This window comes from Narcine bancroftii, chromosome 2 (genome assembly GCF_036971445.1).
Source record: "Narcine bancroftii isolate sNarBan1 chromosome 2, sNarBan1.hap1, whole genome shotgun sequence".
NCBI lineage: Eukaryota > Metazoa > Chordata > Chondrichthyes > Torpediniformes > Narcinidae > Narcine > Narcine bancroftii.
The window spans coordinates 324,527,701-324,551,927 of NC_091470.1; the positions used below are offsets into that span (position 1 = coordinate 324,527,701).

The 24,227-nt window shown below is 42.2% G+C and overlaps 1 protein-coding gene across 10 annotated transcripts in view; it reads left to right on the plus strand.

Annotated features, from left to right (window-relative positions):
* gra (granulito) overlaps positions 1–11,104 on the plus strand; it is a 97,516-nt gene extending 86,412 nt beyond the window's left edge. For 4 of the 10 annotated variants that reach the window (XM_069921950.1, XM_069921951.1, XM_069921959.1 and 1 more), the window contains one exon: positions 10,758–11,104. In XM_069921950.1, the coding sequence (XP_069778051.1) occupies positions 10,758–10,841 (84 nt within the window). In that variant the 3' untranslated portion in view covers positions 10,842–11,104. Of the gene's footprint in view, positions 1–5,431; positions 5,534–10,757 lie in introns of those variants that run through there. The other 6 variants (XM_069921956.1, XM_069921952.1, XM_069921955.1 and 3 more) reach the window with 6 other exon arrangements.
* The last annotated feature ends 13,123 nt before the right edge of the window (positions 11,105–24,227 follow it).

The following is a 24,227-nucleotide window of genomic DNA, read 5'->3' on the forward strand; positions in this document are numbered from 1 at the left end:
TGAAAAATCAGCATACAGACGTATGGATCCATTAGATTTCTTCACCACCACGATAGGTGCAGCCCATGATGAGTAGTTGACCAGTTCAATCACTCCTTCATGTTGCAGCTGTTCCAATTCGAGCTCCACTTCTTGCAGTGCTGCATATGGGATGGGTTGTTTTGTCTTGAAAGTCAGTTTCACATTTGGCAAAAGACAGAATTTTGCCTTTGTTTTAGTGCACTGTTGAAGGCCTTCGGAAAATACCTGTGCATGGCGTTGCCTCAACTGTATTAGCAACTCTTGTGCTGTATTTGCTGCTGTTGGGGTATGTGCCACTTCCAACTTTTGACAACTATCATTAAGTGGACGGTCAAGTAGGTTCAACCTTTTGATCCATTTTACCAAATAACATGATCCATTCCCTTCTGCGATGTTTAAGGTGATGGAACAGTCAACTGAACCTAACAACTCCAGGATCCCCCCAGAAGAGTTCCGTGCCATGTTTTCGGTTGGCGTCACCTCTGGCTGACCAATCTGTTTTACGTTTATAGTATATCAGACCCTGTGTCAATTTGCAGCCTCACTGAAATGCCATTAATGTGCACCTTTGTGTATTTCCTGCATTTGTCTGTTGTCTCCTTAAAAGTTGGTTTGATTGGTTTCACTTTTGTGTGTGAAGCTAACTTAATGGGTGTTTTCCCTCTGCAGCATTCTGGTTTATGTCCTCGATGCTTGCATTTACTGCAATGCTGCAGTCTGTACGGACAGTCACAAGCGTAGTGCCACTCATTGCAGTTCCAACAAGGGCTGGGGAATTTGGCTGGGTGGGTCACACTTTTATTTGGTCTGTACACCGCTTGAAGATGAGTGCGCCACTTCCACCATTTTGCTGTCGCGTTTCAAATTAATTAACGTTGGCATTCGACGATTAATTTTCGAATGGTCGTGTCAGATTCCTGTTCAATCTTCGCCAGCAACTGTGTTCTGAGGTCTTCATCTTGGTGCAACGGCGTGACTGCTACAAACACTAGACACCTGAACTGGTTTGCAGTCAGCGTAGAGAGTTTAAAACACTCTCACTGTCAATTTGCCATACTTGCATATGCCACAAAATCTTCGGTATCTCTCTTGGTCATTTTTAAACACTGATACTGAATGTTGAACAGTGATATTTGTTCATCGAATATTTCTGCCATTACCTCAAGTGTTTCCCTGAAACTGAGCTCCCGAGGAAGTCTTGGCAGAATGAAATTTATGTAGCGCTCGTGTCCTCGAGTGCCTAACTTCCTCAACAACACCCTAATTTTCCATGCCTCACTAAACTTGGAAAAGTCTACTGAAAACAAGTCTTTATACTTTCTATAGCAAGTTTCAAAAGCGCATGTCTCCAAGTCATAATTAAACTCAGTAATAAAGTTCATTAATGCATCTGCAGAATTTGTTTTAAGTGCAGGCTCACCTTCCTTCGTGATTAAAGCTCCCACGGACATTTTTGCTGCCAGCTGGTCCATTAATTTTGATTATATGAGTTCAAAGTTCTCTTGCTGCTGTTTGAGAATGGCCTTGAGCTGTTCCATTGTTACTGACATTTGTTGTAAAATTCAATTATCCAAGGTCCTCGTCTCCAAAATATGCTGTAACCGTGGCCAGAAATGTTAAATGAGGAACCGAACTCCCACTCTTGGTTACCCAGAGTAATGAAACAACAGACACAGAGGTTTCCCAAAACACCATGCTCTTTACTTTGATTCTCAAGACATAGACTATTTACACAAAATGGCATAATCTATTTATAGTATTTACACAAGCTTGTGACTTAAGTCACAAGGCAATCTCATGAGTCCTTTAGTTAATGGATGGCTCCCATGGCAACACGCACTCCTGGTGACTGGTGGTCACTCTGATTAGGACTCCCTAGCAATTTTTTTTGGCTAATTTATATGCTGCTTCTTTGGATTTGATACTCTCTCTGATTTCCCTTGTTAACCACAATGCGCTACCCTCCTTGATTTATTCTTTTTACCAACTGGAATGTACATTTGTTGTACTTGCTCAAAGCTATCCTTAAACGATTGCCATTGCATTTTTACTGTTAGTCCTGTAAAAGCTGTTAAAAATTAGTGATCAATAGAGGCATACAAATCAAGAAATCTATTTTGAATCTTAACAAGCTAAATTAATCTGTAACTGGAGTATTGTGTCCAATCTAGGTACAGTACTTTAAAAAGCATCAGATAGGCAGAAGAGATTTATGAGAATGCTTTAATGCATAGATTCTCAAGGTGGGGCATGCGAATATTTTGTTGGGGTGTGGGCCTTGAGAACATTTTAGTGGGCCATAAGAATATATTTTTGGAAATAATTAAAAAGTTGGTTTGAAAAAATAAACTCATTATGTTGGTGTGAAAGATGCGACTTGGCAACACTGCCAGTTCAACACAATTGTGGTATCTTCCAAGTAAAATCACTTTGTTCTTTTTATTTTCATAATGTGTTTTTGGTCTGCTGATGTTTCTCTGTTGTTTCTCTTATTTTAACTGTTGTTTTCCTTGGTTAACATTATAATTATATTTTTTCTAACCGATCTTATTAACATTCATTCCAAGTTATCTCACTGGCGACAAGGATTCCATATGATCTCAAACATCATGTCTCTGTCTATACCCCTTTACTTTTTCAGTTCATAGTGAGTAAGACCTGCAAGCTCACACCAAGACACAAGAGAAACTTGTCCGTGAACTACTCTTTGCAGACGATGCCGCTTTAGTTGCCCATTCAGAGCCAGCTCTTCAGCGCTTGACGTCCTGCTTTGCGGAAACTGCCAAAGTGTTTGGCCTGGAAGTCAGCCTGAAGAAAACTGAGGTCCTCCATCAGCCAGCTCCCCACCATGACTACCAGCCCCCCCACATCTCCATCGGGCACACAAAACTCAAAACGGTCAACCAGTTTACCTATCTCGGCTGCACCATTTCATCAGATGCAAGGATCGACAATGAGATAGACAACAGACTCGCCAAGGCAAATAGCGCCTTTGGAAGACTGCACAAAAGAGTCTGGAAAAACAACCAACTGAAAAACCTCACAAAGATAAGTGTATAGAGAGCCGTTGTCATACCCACACTCCTATTCGGCTCCGAATCATGGGTCCTCTACCGGCATCACCTACGGCTCCTAGAACGCTTCCACCAGCGTTGTCTCCGCTCCATCCTCAACATCCATTGGAGCGCTTTCATCCCTAACGTCGAAGTACTTGAGATGGCAGAGGTCGACAGCATCGAGTCCACGCTGCTGAAGATCCAGCTGCGCTGGGTGGGTCACGTCTCCAGAATGGAGGACCATCGCCTTCCCAAGATCGTGTTATATGGCGAGCTCTCCACTGGCCACCGTGACAGAGGTGCACCAAAGAAAAGGTACAAGGACTGCCTAAAGAAATCTCTTGGTGCCTGCCACATTGACCACCGCCAGTGGGCTGATATCGCCTCAAACCGTGCATCTTGGCGCCTCACAGTTTGGCGGGCAGCAACCTCCTTTGAAGAAGACCGCAGAGCCCACCTCACTGACAAAAGGCAAAGGAGGAAAAACCCAACACCCAACCCCAACCAACCATTTTTCCCCTGCAGCCGCTGCAACCGTGTCTGCCTGTCCCGCATCGGACTTGTCAACCACAAATGAGCCTGCAGCTGACGTGGACTTTTACCCCCTCCATAAATCTTCGTCCGCGAAGCCAAGCCAAAGAAAGAAGCGTATTAATAGTGGGGTGAAGGGATGGGGTCCTCCCCAGGCACCAGCCTAAGGGGGATGCCAAAATCATTAAAAAAATAGGAACCCCAGAATGTAAAGCACAAGGCTAGTGCAGATTTGATGCACTCTCTGCAAGAAAAAATGTCAGAAACCACACTAGTGTTTATTTAGTGTCAATATTTGATTCGATCATTACTTTTATTACTTTTTCAATTCTAAGACATAATAAAATATTGATTAATCTGTTTCAGGGAGCTCACATTTAAATCAAGCTATATTTAAAAAATACACTTGCAGTAAATGATTTAATTAAAACTTCTTTTTAATATATAACTTTTTTTCCGCTAATGGTGGGGCATACATTTCTTTGAAAAATTAAAGTGGGGTCTAGGGCAAAAAATGGTTGAGAAACACTGGTTTAATGGATAAAGTACATCATTTATATGGAAAGACAGGAGAGGATGGTGTTCTCCTTTAGAGCAGGAAATGTTGATAGGAGATTTTATTAAAAATCTTCAAAATCATTATTATGCAGGCAAAGTAAGTAAAGAGAAGCTGTTGCCATTGCAGAAGGGTTGAAAACCAAAGGCCACAGATTTAAGGTGATTGACCAAGCAACATGAAAATCCTTTTTACACAATGAGTAGTTAAGATTGGAATCATACATATTTGGAAACATTTCTTCCCTTATCTTTCCTCAATAATTTCCTGCATTGCTGCTGGTCCCATTCCAACAAATAGGAGTTGTTTCTGCGCACTCATCACAAGAGGTCTGGAAGGAGGCTTTTTCAAAAATATTTAAAGATTACTTCTTTCCCAACAATAACAACATTCCTGCCAATTAATGAATAAAAGGATAGCAATAGCCCTGCAATGACTCAGATACAGTATCATGTAGATTCCCTGTGTTACAAACTAAACTAGCAGCAATATAAATTCACCAAGACAATATTTTCAAATTATGGAGTGGGTGTGAGGCATCAGACTTCTTGTAGAGTAGTTTTTAGAGAATTCTTTCTTCTTTTCCATGGAGGTTTCAGAATCTGTGTTTCACATGATGATTTCACAAACTTAGACAATGGTTAAATTAAGTCCCATGTAGAAATGGACACAGTAGAACTGCCTCTCTCTCATAAAGAGACAGTTGGAAGTGGTCATTCTCTTTGGAAAGCTACTTATTCTGTGTCATGGCCAAAAGACCCACAGTAAGTTTAATTGATTTACTTACCTTGTTAGATTGGCATCCTGTTAATCCCCACGGCCGTCGAGGTGTCCTGAGTGCATTTTGGCTGGGCGCAGCCATCTTTGTAGTTGTGAGCATGCACGGTTCTTGGAGCATGCTCAGTGATTTCAGGTGTTAGAGTACTGGTCTGATCATGCATGGTAATGTATGACGTGAATAGGAGTTCAGACAATATTAAAGATGGAGTCATAGAGAAGGGTGAGTGAGAAGCCCTTAACTTTAGTTAACCGTTAACACTGATGTTACTCTGTATTCAAGGAGCATCAGTTCAGATGCTATTTATGAATATTTTGTATCAACATTAAAGAAGATAATTCAGGTCTGTGTTTGAAAAAAACAATTAAAATATATCTGGATTTGTATTGAAACTAATTGAAAACGTGTCACTAATAGGTATTTCACTTAGCTTTCAAATGACTATTTATTGGATCGAGGTCGCTATATTCTGTTTTCTCCTTTGACCAGGAGTAACACGTAACAGTACCTTTCTGGTTACTGTATCTTTAATCCTGTGTGATTTGCAGGATAGTCAAGCACCTTCTTCAATCCTGTGCTAACTACAAGATGGTAAGACTTCAGTTTGAAATTAGTTGCTTAATATTCAAAAATGCTTGAAGTGTCTTTACCACATGACATGACATCATTCCTGTTTTTTGAAGTTTCTTCAAAGTTACTTCACATCTCTATGACGAAAGCATATGACTTCATCTCTGTCTACTTCAATCCACAATCAAATTATGTATTGTTTGAAGTTTCAATTTTAAAAACATAGGCAATCAACCAGCAATCCTTTTTGAGAACTTCAGTTTTTAATGAACCATTGTTCTTATTCCTTGGCATATTTACACAGTTTTTACTGAACAATGAATTAACAGACATTTGGACTTCCAAAATAGTTTCTTTATGCAAGGGTATATGTCTGTGAGTGTCCCTGTGTCCAAACCCACAAAATAACTTTACTAAAAATATATGTAGAATTTTATAAGCCTAAAGATGATGGCATAATTCCATCACACCTGGTAGTGACAATTTTGATGACCCGCAGCACAAAACATTGGAACAAGGAATTCTTCACCCACAATTCTCATGCATGTAGTTAATAGCATTGTTAAGGGATATATTAGAATAGTTATGGGTAAAATATGTCTTTAAAGGTGATAGATTGTGGGGGTTTAGAGTAGTGCAGGGTAACACTTCACAAAAGGCATCTTATTTAAAATGCAAGAGCTTTGCTGAAGGTAGATGTCGAGGCTCCAGTTGTCTTTGCAGAACCAATGAAGAATGCTGATCTATTGTGTATGGGAAATAAAGTCCAGGATCAGAGATACTGATAAGATCTTTCAAAGATTGGGTTTGGAGACCTGTAAGAAGTCATATGGTTTTTACAAGCAGAGCGAGGAAAAACAGGTGATTTCTCTTTTGGAGAGAGAGAGAGAGAGAGAGAGAGAGAGAGAGAGAGAAGTCAGTTCGATAGTGGCAGTTGAGGCTACAAAATGGCAAGGTGGCAGGCTTGTTGAAAAACCCCATTTTGAAAATGGGTTGTGAGTTCTGAGTTCAGCCTGTTCAAAACCCTTGTAAGAGGAAATAGCTGGCTAGAGTGTTTCTTCTGAAATAAGGGAAACAAGAGGAACTCTGTAGTGACCTGGAAGAAGAGGTTATCATTTGGGAAAACCCATGGTGGGGCAAGTTTCTTTGGTAAGACACTGAAGTGATTGATTGGAGGAAATCAGTTTGTGTGCATCCACTGAGCAACAAATCTCTCTCTGAAAACAGCAAGAACCTTCCTGAGTGGTAACAATTTAACTTTAAGCAACCAGAGCCTGGTCAAGATTCTTAAATGTTAAATTTTGAGCACAGTATGAGAATTGCCTGAGACCAGTGAACTTGGAGAAGTGAAAAGTGAATGATTGGACAGTGAAACAGAGAACTTTCCTGAACATATATACACGTGCACTTAAAATGAGAAGGGGTTAAGTTAACAGTAATAAGTTTAATATTAATCTTTACCCCTCCATATTTAACATTACCCCTCCATAAATCTTCGTCCACGAAGCCAAGCCAAAGGAATCTTGTTATTATGTTTAAAGAAAATTAAAAGCAACTTTTGTTTAAGTAACCAGTGTCTTGGTGAACTTCTATTACTGCTGGGTTTTGGGGTCCTCTGAGCTCATAATAGCATTACTATATATTGTGCCCTATTCACTCTATCCTTGTTTTCTAAGTGTCTTTGCCTGACCCAGTACTTCAGAAAACGGACATGAAGGGTGGCAGTGAGTAGTTCCAAAGTGGTAGTATTCTTGTCTTGCTGTGAGGGCTCAGACTTAATTTCAGTGATTATACTGTGTAAATGCTGTGATCATGAGGTAGGCAATTGATTTTTGCTCCATGGACTCACATTCAACAGGGCAAGGATGTCAAATGGTCTTGCACTCTGATAGGTTGCAAGAATGCTTTCACTGTCATAAAGAGAGCAGATTGAGCTTGGCTAGAAAACAAAAAAAAAGCTTGGATAGAAAAGATTTTAATTTTAACTGCAGCTTTGGGACACCTGACCTCACCTGTGTTACAATGATATTACAACTAAAGTTGTAAATTTTTCTTTCAAACATTAAAAACTGCTTGCTATTGAATTCATCTGCTTCTTCCTCAATTGCTACTAATTCAACCAGACAGCACACACTTTGTACAAAGGGTTTCACTTAGCCAACATTGCCTTTTGCCTGCCTCCTATTTTTCAGCCTTTCTGAAACTGTTATAATTGCTTTCATTGGTTCAATTTTTTTTATATTGTCACCATTTATTGACCCAGAACTGAGGCAGTAGTTAAGAATCAATGACATTCATTGGTGCAATCAGTTGGAGGACATAAGGGCAGATTTTGTTTCCTGAAGTATACCAATAGAGTTTATAGTTACATATTAGTTTTCATTCCAGATTTATCTAATTATTTGAATTTCACAGCAGCCATGGTGGGATCATTTACAAATGTTTCTAGATCATTTGTAAATTAAATACCATGTTCCTATTTTAGTACTCTCTTTGCAAGCTCTCATTGTTTTTCCTTGGTAAATATGAATTCTGTCACATATTTGTTGCATCTATGATGTATAACAGTTATGACATGTATTACTTGCTCATCATCCCTGTTACAGACTGATTTTTTTAGAATTTCTTAACATTTTCAACTTAACATTTCAGCCTCATCTTTCTGGCTATATTTGATATTAATTTACTGTACACTGCCCTCCACTCTTGCATTCTTCTTTCCATTTTGAAAATACCTTTTCCTCTAAATTCTCCTGTTCTAATTCCATTTAATTTATGTCAGCAAACAAAAGGTCATCCCTTCCAATCTTTCCTTTTCTGGTATCTATTGTAGGACAATCATTGTAATATAAATAAATGTAGGAAAGTTGTTGATTCTATGTCCAAATAGAGAAAGAAAAATCAAGTTAAATGTTTTAAAATTGGTAGACTTGAACATTAAGCTAAAGGCAAGCAGATACAGTTTTTAAAATAATCATCAGATAAATTCTTCATTGCAAGATTTCTTAGGTCAAAAAAGACATTTGTACAAGATGAAAGAAAGTAATCATCTAATTAAGAATGATTGTAGTAATATAGACTTTAGAGCAAAGTTATCAAATTCATTCATGAACAGTTCTTTCCCATTGGTTTTCTGCAACAAAATAGTGGATTGTTCAAATTATGGGGCAGATTGCAAGAAATTGTAAAGAAGTGGATCTATATGCATTGATCAACAAGCTTTTTTCAAGTGTAAATGGGATTTTTGAAAATTTTGTAAGAATATGTAAGGGGTGATATTTTTATGAAAGGCGTTCAATATAATGTCAAAGTTCAAGGGAAATTTACTGTAGATTGCAAATTTCTGTTTTCATGCTGGTGTAATAGGTACATCTTCCAGATAGAATACACTAGCTAAATTAATTAGATGAGGGATTATTTCAAGGATCTCCATTTTACAATAGTTACTTCAGAAAAACTCTGTTTTTCATGTAGGGCAAATCACTGGACAACAAATTTTTTCAAAAGATTTGCTTCCTGAAAAAAAATGGGAATTATGATAAACAACTTCAATCTAAACACAAAGATGTTTTCAGATTTGCTATACCATGTAGGAAGTTGGAGAAACATTAAATTAACTTTTATTGAATTTAGCACATTTAATTGCATAATGATGCTGACACATTGTGTAGTTCAACTGACCTAAAAATAATTTGCTGCTAATTTTTGTTTGTATCTGATATCTCTCATGTCAGTGTCCGAAAATAGTTGGTCAGCATTCATGGATTCCAGTTGCCCTAATACTGCTTTTCCATTGTCACAAGGTCATGGTGAAATCATTCACTATGTTCATCATCAGCAGGGAAGAAGTCGAAGTGTGAATGCAGAAAATGAATTTTGAATGACATGTTGCACTTCATGGTTTTGTTTGCTTGAAGTAGAACTTAATATGACAGGAAATCACAAAAATCTATAAAAAAGCAGTACATGATAGGAAAATTAAAAAGTGATATTTGTGATCAGCAGCCCAAAATCCATAAAATACACCCAAAAGTGTTCAGGAAGCAAAATCTTTGTTTTCCAGTGTACTTAATCTTGTTTGTAATAAAATATGCTTGTTGACGATGGTAATTGACTGACCATTCATTTAATAGGATCCTTTGGATTTAATTTTTTTAATAAAACAATACCTAGTATTTATAAAATTAGAACATAGAACCATACAGCACAGTACAGGCACTTCCACCCTTGATGTTGTGCCAACCTCATAACAGCATTACTATATATTGTGCACCAAGACCTAGATATCCCTTCCACTAATATCCCTCCCTACCCCATAACCCTCTATTTGTCTTTTATCCATGTGTCTAAGTCTCTTAAATTCCCCCAATATTTCAGCTTCCACCACCATCCCCAGCAAGGCATTCCAGGCACCCACACTCTCTATGTAAAAAAAACTTACCACAGATGTCTCCCCTAAACTTCCCTCCCTTAACTTTGTACATATGTCATCTGGTGTTTGCTGATCCTGCCCTAGGAAACAGGTGCTGGCTGTCCACCTTATCTATGCCTCTCATAATCTTGATCTCTATGAAGTCTCCTCTCATTCATCTATGCTCCAAAGAGAAATGTCTCTGCTCTGCTAACCTTGCCTCATAAGAGTTTCTTCCCAATTCAGGCAACATCCTGGTAAATCTTCTCTATACTTTCTCCATAGGTTCTACATCCTTCCCACAATCAGATGACCAGAACTGAACACAATACTTTGTGTGGTCTTACCAAAGATGTGTAGAGTTGTAACATAACCTCTCTAATCCTGAATTCAATCCCCCTATTAATGAATCCCAGCATCCCATAGGCCTTCTTAATTCTCCTATCAACCTGTGCAGTGACCTTGAGGGATCCCCAAGGTCCCTCTGTTCATTCAACACTCTTAATTGTCCTGGTAAAATGAGCAACTCAGTATTGCTTACAGCACTTAATGAAATATTGGAAACAGGATAAATAGAATTTACACTGGACCTTTCAAGTTGTCTGATGTACATTCAGTTGGAGAAGCCCCATAATAATTTTCCTCCATTAAAGTTAAATAATATATTCTTTAGCCTTTTCAGCTAAGAATAACATTATCATCATGTGGAATGTTTTATGTTAAAAATAGAATATAAATTAACATATCTTGATTAAAGAGATGATGATGTTTCAATGAATTTATTGCATTTGGTAATCCTACACAACAAACTAATTGTTATGTCTTTTTACTCAGAGAGAGAGGTTGTATGGAAGTGGACGAGGTTTATGTTTTGCTTACCAAAAGATGGCTACAGATCATCATGAAATTGCTGGCTGAATGACGGTTGTAAATCAAGACCTGAACTCATTTGGAAGGTGCTTATATTCTGTTTAATATTTCTAAACATATCTACTGGACTTTTGGATCTTTATGCAAAAAACTCATCCAACTTTACTCAACAACTCGAAGATTTTTTTCAGGTTCATGATTAATTTCTTTTAATTCTAATTAATCAAGATGATGAGGTACCACATTTGTAAAACAGCACTTTTGGTCGAGTTTGTGCACTTGAAATAAATTGAAAATGGGTTAACAAATAATTTTTTCAATGTGGCAAATGAACTGAATACGAAGGATTATACTGTTAAAATTTTCTCTTGCGGAATAGTTTTTGAATTGACTTACTTCACTTGAAAGGTATTCAAGCTTATGCATAAAAAAGAAAGCCTTGTTATTTTAAATTCAAGATTCAAGATTATTTTATTGTCATATAATAAACAAAAAATGTGATATTACACAAAATTTACTTTAGTCTATCGTAAGGCAGAGGGAGATTCGCTATCAGAAAAGTTGACCAGCACCTTTTACAGCCAGAGAAGGAGAAGCAAAAGAGTTCCCCCATGTCTCGAGTGGTCCTGCAGCCTCCACTGCCACACAGCTTCAGTCCAAACTATCAGCAACCCCAGCTCCAAATACACACCTCTGACATAATCCCTTTTGTATCCTGGTCCCTATACCTGGTACCCATTCAGCCAGTCTTAAGTCAGCCTCCAATGGTCTGTAGCCTGATGTGAGTCCTTTGACTGCAATTGCCAGCAGCCCACCTCCTACGTGGGTACCTTGCCTTAAGTCACCAACAGCCTGCCTCCTGTATGTTCTTCAGCCTCAGAGCCACTCACTGATCTGCTGCTGTAGTCACCATCCATCCCATGAGTTCTCCTACTCGGCGGTGGTGGGGGGGGGTGTGGGGGATGGTGGTCTCTTTGTTTTATGGTGCCCTGCACCAGTCCTTTGCAACCCCAGAGTTCCAAGTCTGCAATCCCTAGTAGCTGCTGCCGATCATAGGCAACATGAAATTAAGAACCCAATTTCAAGGCTTGATAAGAGACCATGGAGGATTTTAAAATAAACCACCATCAGCTCCTTTAAAGCTAAACAGAGCCGATGGCAATCAGACTGGATGGTTAGAGCTTGTGAGAGAATGCTGAGTCTTCGCTCTCCACTCTCTATGGAGCGTTTCAGTACTGCTATTTACATCAAAATACATAATATTTTAATAATTCTACTCCAATTTCAAAACATTTAAACTATATATCTGTAACCTCCACATTTTATTACATGCACACACACACACACACACACACACACACACACAGTGTGGCAGGTTAAGCTCACCCACTTTATTGGGCTGGAAAGGCTGCTTTTATACTGTTCAAGTTCCCTCCGTTTTTGCTGATTGACTGAGTCAGTCATATGAATAACAATAGCGGGTGGGAACATTCATGCATATGAATGGCCTTCTACCCCAACCTGTTTCTGCTGAGTTAACTGGGCAGCTTAACCAATGCCATTTTAGGGCTGTTGGACTGATGCTGCCCCAGATTCTACCCCTGCCGGTTTGTTGTCCTGGGAATCGCTTTAGCGATCTCTGTCTGCTTCTGCTGCCATGCGATGTGCCGGCCTGATCTTCGCAATTGCGGGCTGCCACATGACCACCCCCCCACCAGAACCGGCGTTACAGTCTATAGTGCCTGTAGGTACAGTCCTCAAAGTCTGCGTCAAGGTGTTGGTGTCTTCACGGGTTCTGCTGGGTCTGTGTGGGCAGGCTTGAGTCTATCTGTAGTGAAGACCTTTGGTTTACCACTGATGTCCAACTCGAAGGTGGCTCCATTGTTCTGGATGACTTGAAAGGGACCTTCGTATGGCTTCTGCAGTGGTGAACGGTGAGCTCCATAAACGAGTTCAGTGGAGGATGCGTCGAGGTCTTCTTTCAGCGCTGTTTGGATGTCCAGTAGTGCCCATGGTAGCTTGTCCACCCAGTTGGGGCACTTGAGGCAGGTCATGAAGGCGGTCTTGAGGTGCCTGTGGAAACACTCCACCATGCCGTTGGCTTGTGGGTGGTATGCCGTTGTATGGTGTAGTTGAGTGCCCCACAGATTGGCATTGTTAGTCTGGAGGTGAACTGTGCACCTCGGTCAGAAGTGATGTGCTGTGGCAGTCTGAATCTTGCAATCCAGGACGACAGGAGTGCTTTGGCACAGGACCTGGTGGCTGTGTCGGCCAAGGGGATTGCTTCTGGCCACCGGGTGAAGCAGTCAACTGCAGAAACCCTGAGGGACTGGCAAGGGTCTCACTATGTCCACGTGAATATGGTCAAACCTGTGTTGCATTGGCTCAAAAGGCTGTGGGGGGGACCTTGTTGTGTTCTGCACTTTGGCTGTTTGGCACTACGTACACACGCCTTGGCCCACCTCCTGACTTGTTTCTGCAATCAATGCCACACGTACTTGCTGGCCACCAACTGGACCGTAGTCCTGATAGATGGGTGTGTCAGCTCGTGGATGGAGTCAAAAACTCGTTGCCTCCATGCTGTTGGGACAATAAGTCAAACCTGCCCAATGGTCACGTCGCACAGGAGGGTGGTAGTACCTGTGCCGACTGGAACGTCTGGAAGACATCAGGATGAAGAGGGCGCATCATTTGAGCAGCTGCTGGGATAAACCTGCGATAAAAGTTCATCATCCCCATGAACACCTGCAGACCTTTGGTTGTACTGGTCTTCGGGAAGCTGCGGATGGCCTCTACCTTATCAGGCAGTAGTGTGGCCCTGTCCTTTGTAATCCTGTGGCCCAGAAATTCGATGGTGTTCACGCCAAACTCCTGCAGATGACTACAGAGATTTTGGAGGTGCTGTAAGTGTTCCTGTCGAGTTCTACTTGCCACGAGGATATCGTTGAGGTAGACAAAAATGCCATCCAGGTCTCAGCCCCCTGCATCCATCATTCACTGGAATGTCTGTGCCGCATTTTTTGGGCCCAAATGGCATCCTCAGGAACTCGAACAGCCCAAATGGAGTGATGATGGCCATCTTAGGGATGTCATCAGGATGCACCGTGATCTGGTGATATCCTCGTATGAGGTCCACTTTTGAGAATATTGTTGCCCCATGCAGGTTTGCTGCAAATTCCTGGATGTGGGGCATGGGGTAACGGTCCGGGGTGGTGTCCTCATGGAGCTGGCGATAGTCACCACATGTTCTCCAGCCCCCAGTTGCTTTAGGCACCATGTACAGGGGCGAGGCCCATGGGGTGTCTGACCGTCGAACAACACCCAACTCCTCAAGCTTGCAGAACTCCTCCTTGGCCAGTCGGAGCTTCTCGGGAGAAGTCGTCTTGCCTTTGCGTGGAGAGGTAGGCCCTTGGTCAGGATGTGATATCTGACGCCGTGTCAAGGCATCTCTACTGTGAACTGAGGGAAAAGGTTTGTCGGGAATCCCGCTAGAACCATGGAAATCTCATCCTCTGAGCTCTGGACGGAGTCCAGGTGCATTGCCGGAAACCTAGCACCCCTCAGTGATATGGTCTGGTAGTTCTCAGTGTGGACGAGTTGCTTACCGTTAAGGTCCACTAGGAGACTGTGGGCTCACAGGAAATCCACTCCGAGGAGTGGTTGTTCCACTGCGGCCACCGTGAACTCCCACGAGAAGTGACTGCCCCCAAACTGCAGCTTGGTCCTACAAGTGCCATAGGTCCGTATACTTCTGTTGTAGGCAGCCCTCAACATGGATCCTGCTAGCCTGCTCCTGTATCCACCAGGAAGCGTCTGCCGGACAGATGGTCCCAGATGTACAGGATGCTCTCTTGGTGGCCAGCCGCCATGGCCATCAGCGATGGCTGGCCTTGTCATTTCCCTGGAACTCACAGGTGGACTGGTATCGGCAGGCCTCAGTGCCTCATCTCCAGTGGTAGAAGCACCATCTGTTGCTGGACTCACTCCTGCCTCCTGTCTGCTGTTCCTTGCTTGGGACAGCTCTGGTCTGATTGTGGGATTTCTTTACGAGCCCCACGGTAGGCGAGCACTTCTGTTTCTGTTTCCACAGAATGTCTGCCCGTGCTGTGACTTTCTGGGGGTCGATGAAATCCGCATCTGCCAGGAGCATTTGGATGTCTTCAGGCATCTGTTCCAGGAACGCCTGCTTGAACATGATGCCGGGCTGTTCATCTCCCAGGAAGGCCAGCATCTCATGGATGAGTGCCGACGGGGATCTGTCTCCAAGCCCATCCAGGTGGAGCAAACGTGCTCCTCGTTCTCACTGCGAGAGTCCAAACATTTCAGTTAATAGCTCTTTAAAGGCAGTGTAAGTGCCTTCCAATGGTGGCTTGTGGATAAAGTTGGCCACTCTGTCTGCAGTCTGCAGATCCATGGTGCTGAACACATGGTAGTACCGGGTGGTCTCTTCTGTGATGCCCCGGATCTGGAACTGAACCTCCGCCTGGTCGAAACACATGCCAGGTCGAACTGTTCAGAATGTTGGGAGCTTCAGGCTGACTACGCTGACTGCTGCTACGTTCTCCATCGCTAGGTTTAGATTCCTTCTAAAGCGTCGGGGTCACCAATTGTAGCCAACCACTACAAAGAAATACACACACACACACAGTGTGGCAGGTTAAGCTCACTCCTTTATTAGGGCTGGAAAGGCTGCTTTTATACTGTTCAGGTTCCCGCCGTTTTTGCTGATTGACTAAGTCAGTCATATGAATAACAATAGCAGACTGGAACATTCATGCATATGAATGGCCTTCTACCCCAGCCTGTTTCTGCTGAGTTAGCTGGGCAGCTTGACCAATCCCATTTTAGGGCTGTTGGACTGATGCTGCCCCAACTTCTATCCCCGCTGGTTCGTTGTCCTGGGAGTCACTTTGCCGCGATGTGCCGGCCCGATCTCCACAATTGTGGGCCGCTACAATAGGAGGATTATTTTGGTTATCCAATGAGAGAAAGGATAGCCAGAATTCCTTTTAAAAATGTAGTCATGCTGTCTTATCGTTCCTATGCTGAAGATGCTGCTTCTTGAATAGCTCAGTTGTTTTCAGAAAAAGGGTTTATCAGAGAAATACTGTAGCCATTTATATGGTCTGTTGGGTTTTCTAACAAATGAGACGTGGTGTATTTTACTCTCATACATTATAAGATGCATCATTATCCTTTACATGTGATGGTGCAAAACTGTGCAAGCCAAGTTTGTAATTTGAATTTCAAATGAAATTTGAACATGTTGATCAGGAGACCCACATATAGTATTGACCTAAACTGCAGATGGCAATGAAAAGGTGCAAATAATGATGTTACACTTTGCAATATTGTGTTTCTTGAGCTTATGAGATAAAATCTATCAATCAAGCAATAGCTTATGCAACATTAAATTAAAAAATTAATTTCAAGGCTTGATAAATTGTACGTAGCACAATGATTCATTACACAGTATTGTTCTCCCAATAATAGAAGTTGATTTTGTTTTCAAATTTAGGAGTATGCAGAAAAATTGTGGAAAAATTATAATAGTCATTAGTATTTCATATTGAATACAGACCAGATCCATGGCTTTGAAGTCATGAATTTTTGTGGCTGAGTTCAATAAAATTGATTTTGAGGAATAGAACCATAGAATACTACAGCACAGAAAGAGGCTCCTTTGGCCATTCTACTCAGTGGCAAACTTTTTTTTACCAAGTCCCTCTGACCTGCACCCATAGCCCTCCATACCTCTCCCATCCATGTACCTGTCCAAATTCTTCTTAAGTGTTAAAATTGAAGCCGCAGTCACTATCTCAGTTGGTAGCTCGTTCCATACTCCCACCACTCTCTGTGTGAAGAAGCTCTCCCTCGTATTCCCCCAAACTTCCTTTCTCTCTAAACCCATGTCCTCTGGTTTGATTCTCATCTACCCTCAATGGAAAAAGCCTATCTACATTTATTCTGTCTATCCCCATCACAATTCTAAATACCTCATCAAATCACCCCTTATTCTTCTATGCTCCAGGGAATAAAGTCCTATCCTGTTTAACATTTCCTTGTAACTCAGTTCTTGAAATCCAGGCAACATTCTGGTAAATCTTCACTACCCTCTATCTTATTGATATCTTTCCTGTAGCTAGGTGACCAAAACTGCACAAAATACACCAAATGTGGCCTCACCAATGTCTTATGCAACTTTACCATAACAGCACAGCTCCTATATTTAATACTTTGATTTATGAATGGCAGTATGCCCAAAGCTCTCTTTACAACCCTATCCACCTGTGACACCACTTTCAGGGAATTATATATCTGTATTCCTAGGTCCCTCTGTTCTACCACAGTCCTCAGTACCCTACCATTCACCATGTACGTCCTTTTTTGGTTTGTCCTTCCAAAATGCAATACCTCACATTTGTCTGCATTAAATTCCATCTGCTATTTTTCCACCCATTTTTTTCCAGATACTCCAGATCCCTCTGCAAGCTTTGAAAACCTTCTTCGCTGTCCATAATGTCTCCAATCTTAGTGTCATCTGTAAACTTGTTGATCCAATTTACCACATTATCATTTAGATCATTGATATAGATGACAAACAACAATGGTCCCAGCACCAATCCCTGGGGTACACTACTGGTCACAGGCCTCCAGTCTGAGAAACAGTTATCCACCACTAGCCATTGTCAAATCCATTTCACTAATTCACTATGAATACCTAGCCTTTTAACCTTCCTGACTAATCTCCCATGTGGGAATTTGTCAAAGGCCTTCTAAAGTCCATGTAGACAACATCCATAGCCTTTCCTTTGTCAACTTTTCTGGTAACCTCCTCAAAAAACTATATATAATTGGTTAAACATGACCTACCATGCACAGAGCTATGTTGACTATCCCTAATCAGTTTCTGACGATCCAAATAATTGTATATCCAATCCAATAATTTACTTATTACTGATGTCAGGCTCACTGGCCTATAATTTCAAAGGTTGTTTTTGAACCTTTTTTAAACAACGGAATATTGTGAGCTACCCTCCAATCCTCGATACCCGTGGCAAGGACTTTTTAAATATTTCTGCTGCAGCCCCTACAATTTTAACACTAGCCTCACTGAAGGTACAAGAGAATATCTTGTCAGGGCCTGGAGATTTATCCATCCTCATTTGTTTTAAGACAGCAAGTACTTTCTCCTCTTTAATCTGAAAAGATTCCATGACCTCACTGCTTGTTTACTTCCCACAACTCTGTGCCTGTTTTCTGAGTGAATACTGATTTTAAAAAAACATTTAAGATCTCCCCCACCCCTCCCAATCTCTTTTGGTTCCATACAAATCTGATCACTCAGATTTTCAAGGGACCAATTTTGTCCCTTAATAACCTTTTGCTCTTAATATACCTGTAGAATCCCTGAGGATTATCATTCACATTGTCTGCCAAAGCAACCTTGTCTTTTTTTGCTTTCTTGATTTATTTTTTAGGTTTTTCTTGCATTTTTTTAAATACTCCTCAAGTACTTCATTTACTCTATGCCTTTAATCCTGCCAGGAACATATAAATTATGTACTGTACTCTCAAAAATGTCACCTTTGAATGTTTACCATATACCTCACACATCCTTATAGCAAATATAGGCCTCTTGTTTAAAGAAGGTAATAGGGAGAATCCTGAGAATTATACACTGATGAGTCTTATGTCAGTGGGAGCTATGGAGAGGGTTCAGAGGAAGTTTATCAGGATGTTTTTTAGATTGGAAAATAAGTCTTATAAAGCAAGGTTAGCAGAGCTAAGACTTTCTCTTTGGAGCAAAGAAGGATGAGAGGTGACTTAATAGAGGGCTACAAGATCCTGAGATAAGGTGGGCCAATGCCTTTTTTCCTGGGCAGGAATAGCAAATACTAGTGGATATCTGTACAAAATGAAAGGAAGAAAGTTTAGGGGAGATACAGGGATAAGTTTTTTACCCAGAGTGCTTTGGGCATCTGGAGTGCCTCACCAGGGGTGGTGGTGAGGCATTTAAGAGATTCTTAGGTCGGGACATGGATGAAAGAAAAATAGAGGGTTAAAAGGTAGGAAGGTTTTAGTTTCTTTTTGGTAGGAATATATAGTAAAAACCCTGGTATTTGGCACCTATGGGGATTGGTAGATGCCATATAGATATATTTTTCGGCTTCTTGAGACTTACTCTTACAATACCTAACTAATGCACCACCATTAATAATAAGCAATTTAAATTAAAACTTCTTTTGAATATATAACTTTTTTCTGCTAATAGTGGGGTACATGTCTTTTTTTTTAATTAAAGTGATGCCCAGGCAAAAAAGGTAGCGAATCACTGATTTAAAAGACAAAAATACTAAACTGTACTTACTTTGAACAAATTTCACTTGCATGAATATATTGTGGCGGCTCACCCACGCAACAGGCGGACTGGCTCATGGAGTCGTGGGTAAGTCCACGGCACATCTGACTGTGAGAGCTCTGGGTGTGGGGCAAGCCCACAGCCTGGTGGGTGATGTGATAACTGTTCTAGGAGTCACAAGTGTCTTCATGTTCCGAGGAATTTAAGCACATGAGAAAGTTCTATAAAAGTCAGTTGGTTCAACTCACTTTTGACTCTGGTTCTTTCGCTCATTGCATGCCTAGTGCAACTACATTGGTGACCCCAACAGTCCAAATGGCATTTGGACCCAATGATAACTGACATAAGCACGCAGAATGAAGTTTCACTGAAACTGCTGACTTTCTTGACCTCACTGCCGCAGGTCTGGTTTGAACAGACGGAAGCCCAATTCCAGATAAGGCAAATTGTCAAGGACACCACAAAGTACTATTATGTTTATCAGTTCCCTCGACCAGGAAACAGCAGGCCGCATCATCAACTTCCTACACCAGCCATCGGTTGTGGACAGGTATGAAACAATCAAGGAGCTCCTGATCCGTACTTTTGTCCTCTCCCGCAGTGAGCGCGCAGCACGGTTTCTCCATTGTCCTTAATGAACAAGATGCTGGCACTAGCAGATGGCCATAAGCCATGGTTACTTTTTGAACAATTTTTCTCGAGCAGATGCTAGAAGATATCCACCTCCACATCGTTGATGATAATTTCAAAATAGTGACCTGCGCTGATATCCTATGGCTCACTGAGGTGCATGGCAGGGCCTCCATTGACCAAGTTGCTACTTCACGCCCTAAGGCCTTCTGCATGCCAGCAATGAAGCTGGTGATGCCTACATCAGGGAGCAATCCCAGTTCGAACCCGTTGGTGTTATTACCACCAAAAGTGGGGTTCAGGAGTCCACCATTGGTGCCAACCCTGTTTTCCAGGAAATGCCAGAGCTGCTTGTCACTAATAACTATGGCAGATGGCCACTATGATAGCCTCTTTTACTTATGGAACCGATACTCCAGGTGAAAGTTTCTCATAGATCAAAGGGCAGTTATTAGCATCTTGCCCCCCTCGAGGTAAGTAAGTCAGGACTGGTGCTCACCGCTGCCAACAATAGCAGTATTCACACATAAGGCACATGATCCATCCCACTACAGTACGGTTCCAGCTGTTCACCTGGTCATTTACACTAGCAGCAGTGTCGCAGCCTTTATTGGGTGCAGATTTCCTCCAGGCTCATGGTCTCCTAGTGGATATCAAAGGATGGTGCCTAGTGAATGCCAAGACCTTTTATACCTTCTCATTTGGTGAAGCCAAGTTACTGACCCCATACTGGACTCTGTGACTTTGTCAAGTAATGAATTTGCCAGAGTACTAGCGGACTTCCCAACCATTATTATGCCGTAGTTCTCCACAGATGCCCCTAAGCATGGTGTACAGCATCGCATTCCCCCTCAAGGACCCAAGTCATGCCCAGGCATTCAGGCTCCTGCCTGACAAACTCCACCTCACCAAGGACGAGTTTAGGAAAATGGAGGAGATGGGGATCATCCAGCACTCAGACAGGTCATGGGCTATATGGTGCCCAAATCAGCTGGAGGATGGAGGCCATGTGGTGACTACAGAAGGTTCAATGATGCTACCACGGCCGACAGCCTCCCTGTGCCCCACATTCAGGACTTTATGGGCAATTTTCATAGGGCATGCATCTTCTCCAAGGTTGACCTGGTCCACAGGTATTACCAGATTCCTGTCCACCTCAGCAATGTCCCCAAGACGGCCCTCAGCACCTTGTTCAACTTATTTAAGATCCTGCAGATGCCTTTTGAACTCAAGAACACAGAACAGATGTTCCAGTGGCTCATGGACTTGGTGGGGCTTGGCTTTGATTTCATCTTCATCTGTTTAGATGATATTCTGATTGCCAGCCGCTTGCACCAAGTGCACTTGATGCACCTGCGCCAACTCTGCCACCACCTGAGTGAATATGGCCTGGCCTTCAACTCCACAAAATGCCAGTTCGGGCTGTCAGCCATTGATTTCCTTAGGCACTGCATCGACTGACATGGAGCGGTTTCCTTGGCAGTGAAGATCAAGGCCATATACCAGTTTGCCAGGCCCAGTACATTCAAAAGGCCTACAGGAGTTCATGAGCATAATCAACTTTTACCACTGATTCCGTCAGTGGCCAAAATCATTCAACCCCTTGGAAATGGAGTCAGCTCCGGCTTTCAAGCAGGTCAAGGATGCCCTTGCAAACACCACCCCCCTGGTACACCCACGAGTGGATGTGCCCACAGCCTCACAGTTGACACTTCTAACTTAGCAGTCAACAGCATACTGGAACAACGAACTGAAGGTCAGTGGAAACCACTTTAATTCTTCAGCTGGCACCTGCGACTCCTGGAGCTGAAATACAGCACCTTCAGCAGGGAGCTGCTAGTCCTCCACTTCGCCATCCAGCACTTTAAGTATTTCTTGGAGGGGCGGGAAGTCACAGTCTTCGCAGACCACAAACCCCTCACCTTTGCATTCACCAAAGTGTTGGATCCATGGTCGGCACGGCAGCAACACCACCTGTCATACTTCTCAGAGTACACCACCATCATCAAACACATCTCTGAGAAAAACAACATCATGGCCGACGTACTGTCTCGTACCTCTATCCACTCAGTGCATTCCCTGTCCCCAGGGTTGGACTATGCGGCACTCACCGAGGCACTGCAGCTGGATGAAGAAATGCTGGCCTACCACACTGCATTCTTGGGCCCGCAACTTGAAGACAACCCCATAGCCCACCAGGCAGCAAGGTCCTCTGTGAAGTGTCCACCGGCCAACACTGTCCCATTGTTCCGGCCGCTTGGAGGCGTCATGTTTTCATCTCACTACATGGTTTGGCCCACCCATCCATTGGGGCAACCATCCAATTAGTGGCATATAGATTTGCTTGGCACAGCCTAAGCCAAGACATGCATACACTGCCAGTCCTCCAAAGTCCAAAAGCACATGAAGGCCCCCTTTCGACCCTTCCAGCCAATGCCCAGGAGGTTTAAGCATGTCCATGTGGAAATCTTCAGTCTCCCAGGGGCCAAGGTACCTGTTCACCATGGTTGACAGATTCACCAAGTGGCCAGAAGCTGTAACACTCACTGACGCAACCATGGAGTCCTGTGCCAGAGCCCTGGGTTGCACAGTTCGGCCTGCCTGCCATCATCACCTCAGACAGGGGTTGCAGTTCACATCCAGTCTCTGGTCGACGCTGGCACAGCTACTTGGGACCCAGCTGCACCACACCACAGCCTACCATCTGCATTCCAACAAACTGGTAGAACGTTTCCACCAGCACTTAAAGTTGACCCTGATGGCCGAGGCTCAGATTGGCCGGATGAGCTCCCATGGGTACTTATTGGTGTTCTTATGGTTCCCAAAGAAGACAGCCATGTGTTCAGCAGAATTAGTATACGGCACTCTACTGATGGTTCCAGGTGAGTGTGTGCCAGCGGCCCATGGCAAAGAGGAGACACCTGCAACAGTCTCACAAGACTCCGAGAGAAGGTGGGAACATTAACTCCTGTCCCAACCTCGTGCCACAGCCCATCACCTTCCTTTGACCCCAAGGACCTACTGTGACTATGTCTTTATCCACAGAGACATGCACTGGACTCCACTCCAGCGACCGTACAAAGGCCCTACAAGTGGCGTGTCAGAACGGAACCACATGCATCCTTGACATAAGTGGCCATGAGGAGACCTTCACCATTGGCCACCTCCAACCAGTGCACCTGAACCTGGAACTCACTGTGACTGTGCCACCCCCATGCTGATGTGTTTGGCCACCCAAATAAACTAAAAGGGTGTTGACACCTCCTTACGCCGGTTCTAGGTGGGGTTGTCATGTTGTGGCTCACACACACAACAGGCAAACCAGCTCATGGAGTCGCGGGCAAGTCCAAGGCAGATCTGATAGGTGCAGGGCTAATGTCATAAAGGTCCTGGGAATCACAAGCGTTATCGAGATCGAGGGATTTAAGTGAATGCGAGAGTTCTATTAAAGTCAGATAGTTCAATTCACTTTCAACTCTGCGTGGTTCTTTCACTCACTGCGTGCCTTGTGCTACTACAATATAAACATTAAAGCATTTTATTTTATTTTCATTCTCATTCTTTGGTAACATTTAACCATTGCTGCATCTGTAGGTTCCTCCACTCCACTGAGCCACCCAAAAGATGAACAATAACATTATTATGTTTAAATTTTAAATTTAACAGGCCCTTCCAGCCCATGAGCCCCTGTCACCCAATTCCACCCAATTCACCTACAACCCCCATACATTTTGAAGAGGGAATTGTAAGACAACTCTAACAATTCTCGGGAATTTCTAGTAAAATTTTGATCCAGGCCGTACAGGAGTGAAGCTACAAAAAAGCTTCTAATTATAAAGAATCCGAGAAGTTTGGAACTCTCATAAATGGCTCAGTCAATTGTTAATTTTAAAGATATAAATGGATATGGAACAAAAGCTAATATTAAATGTTAGGCCATGGATCAGCTGTTACTTCAGTATATGGGAGATGAGGAGAAGTGCTAAATGGCCTGATCTTGTTCCATTCTATTCCTAAGGAAAATGAAAAGAATGTTTTGATGAACTGTGGTTTCAAGGATATCTTGTAAAAAAAAATGTAAATCTAAGTACGGGGGAAAGGAGGAAACTCTCCATTGGGTAGAATCATACTTTGTATAAAGGAGTATGAATATCTTAGTTGGGCTAATCATCTAAACTTTAAAAAGTAATATTTGCAAATTAAAATATTTGTTCAATATTCTTTAAAGAAATTATCTCATCAAAGCTTGCATGAAGTAAAATATAGACAGCATTTACTGTCTTCACTTCGTAATAATGGGATATATGATTTTTTGTTTGTTATTTATGTGTTGATTTTAAATAAAATATTTTTTTAAAAATTACTCTCTGTTAGGCTGCTAATTAAATTGGAATCATTATTCATGATTAATCCTTGTTAGTTCTGAGACATACAGGCACATT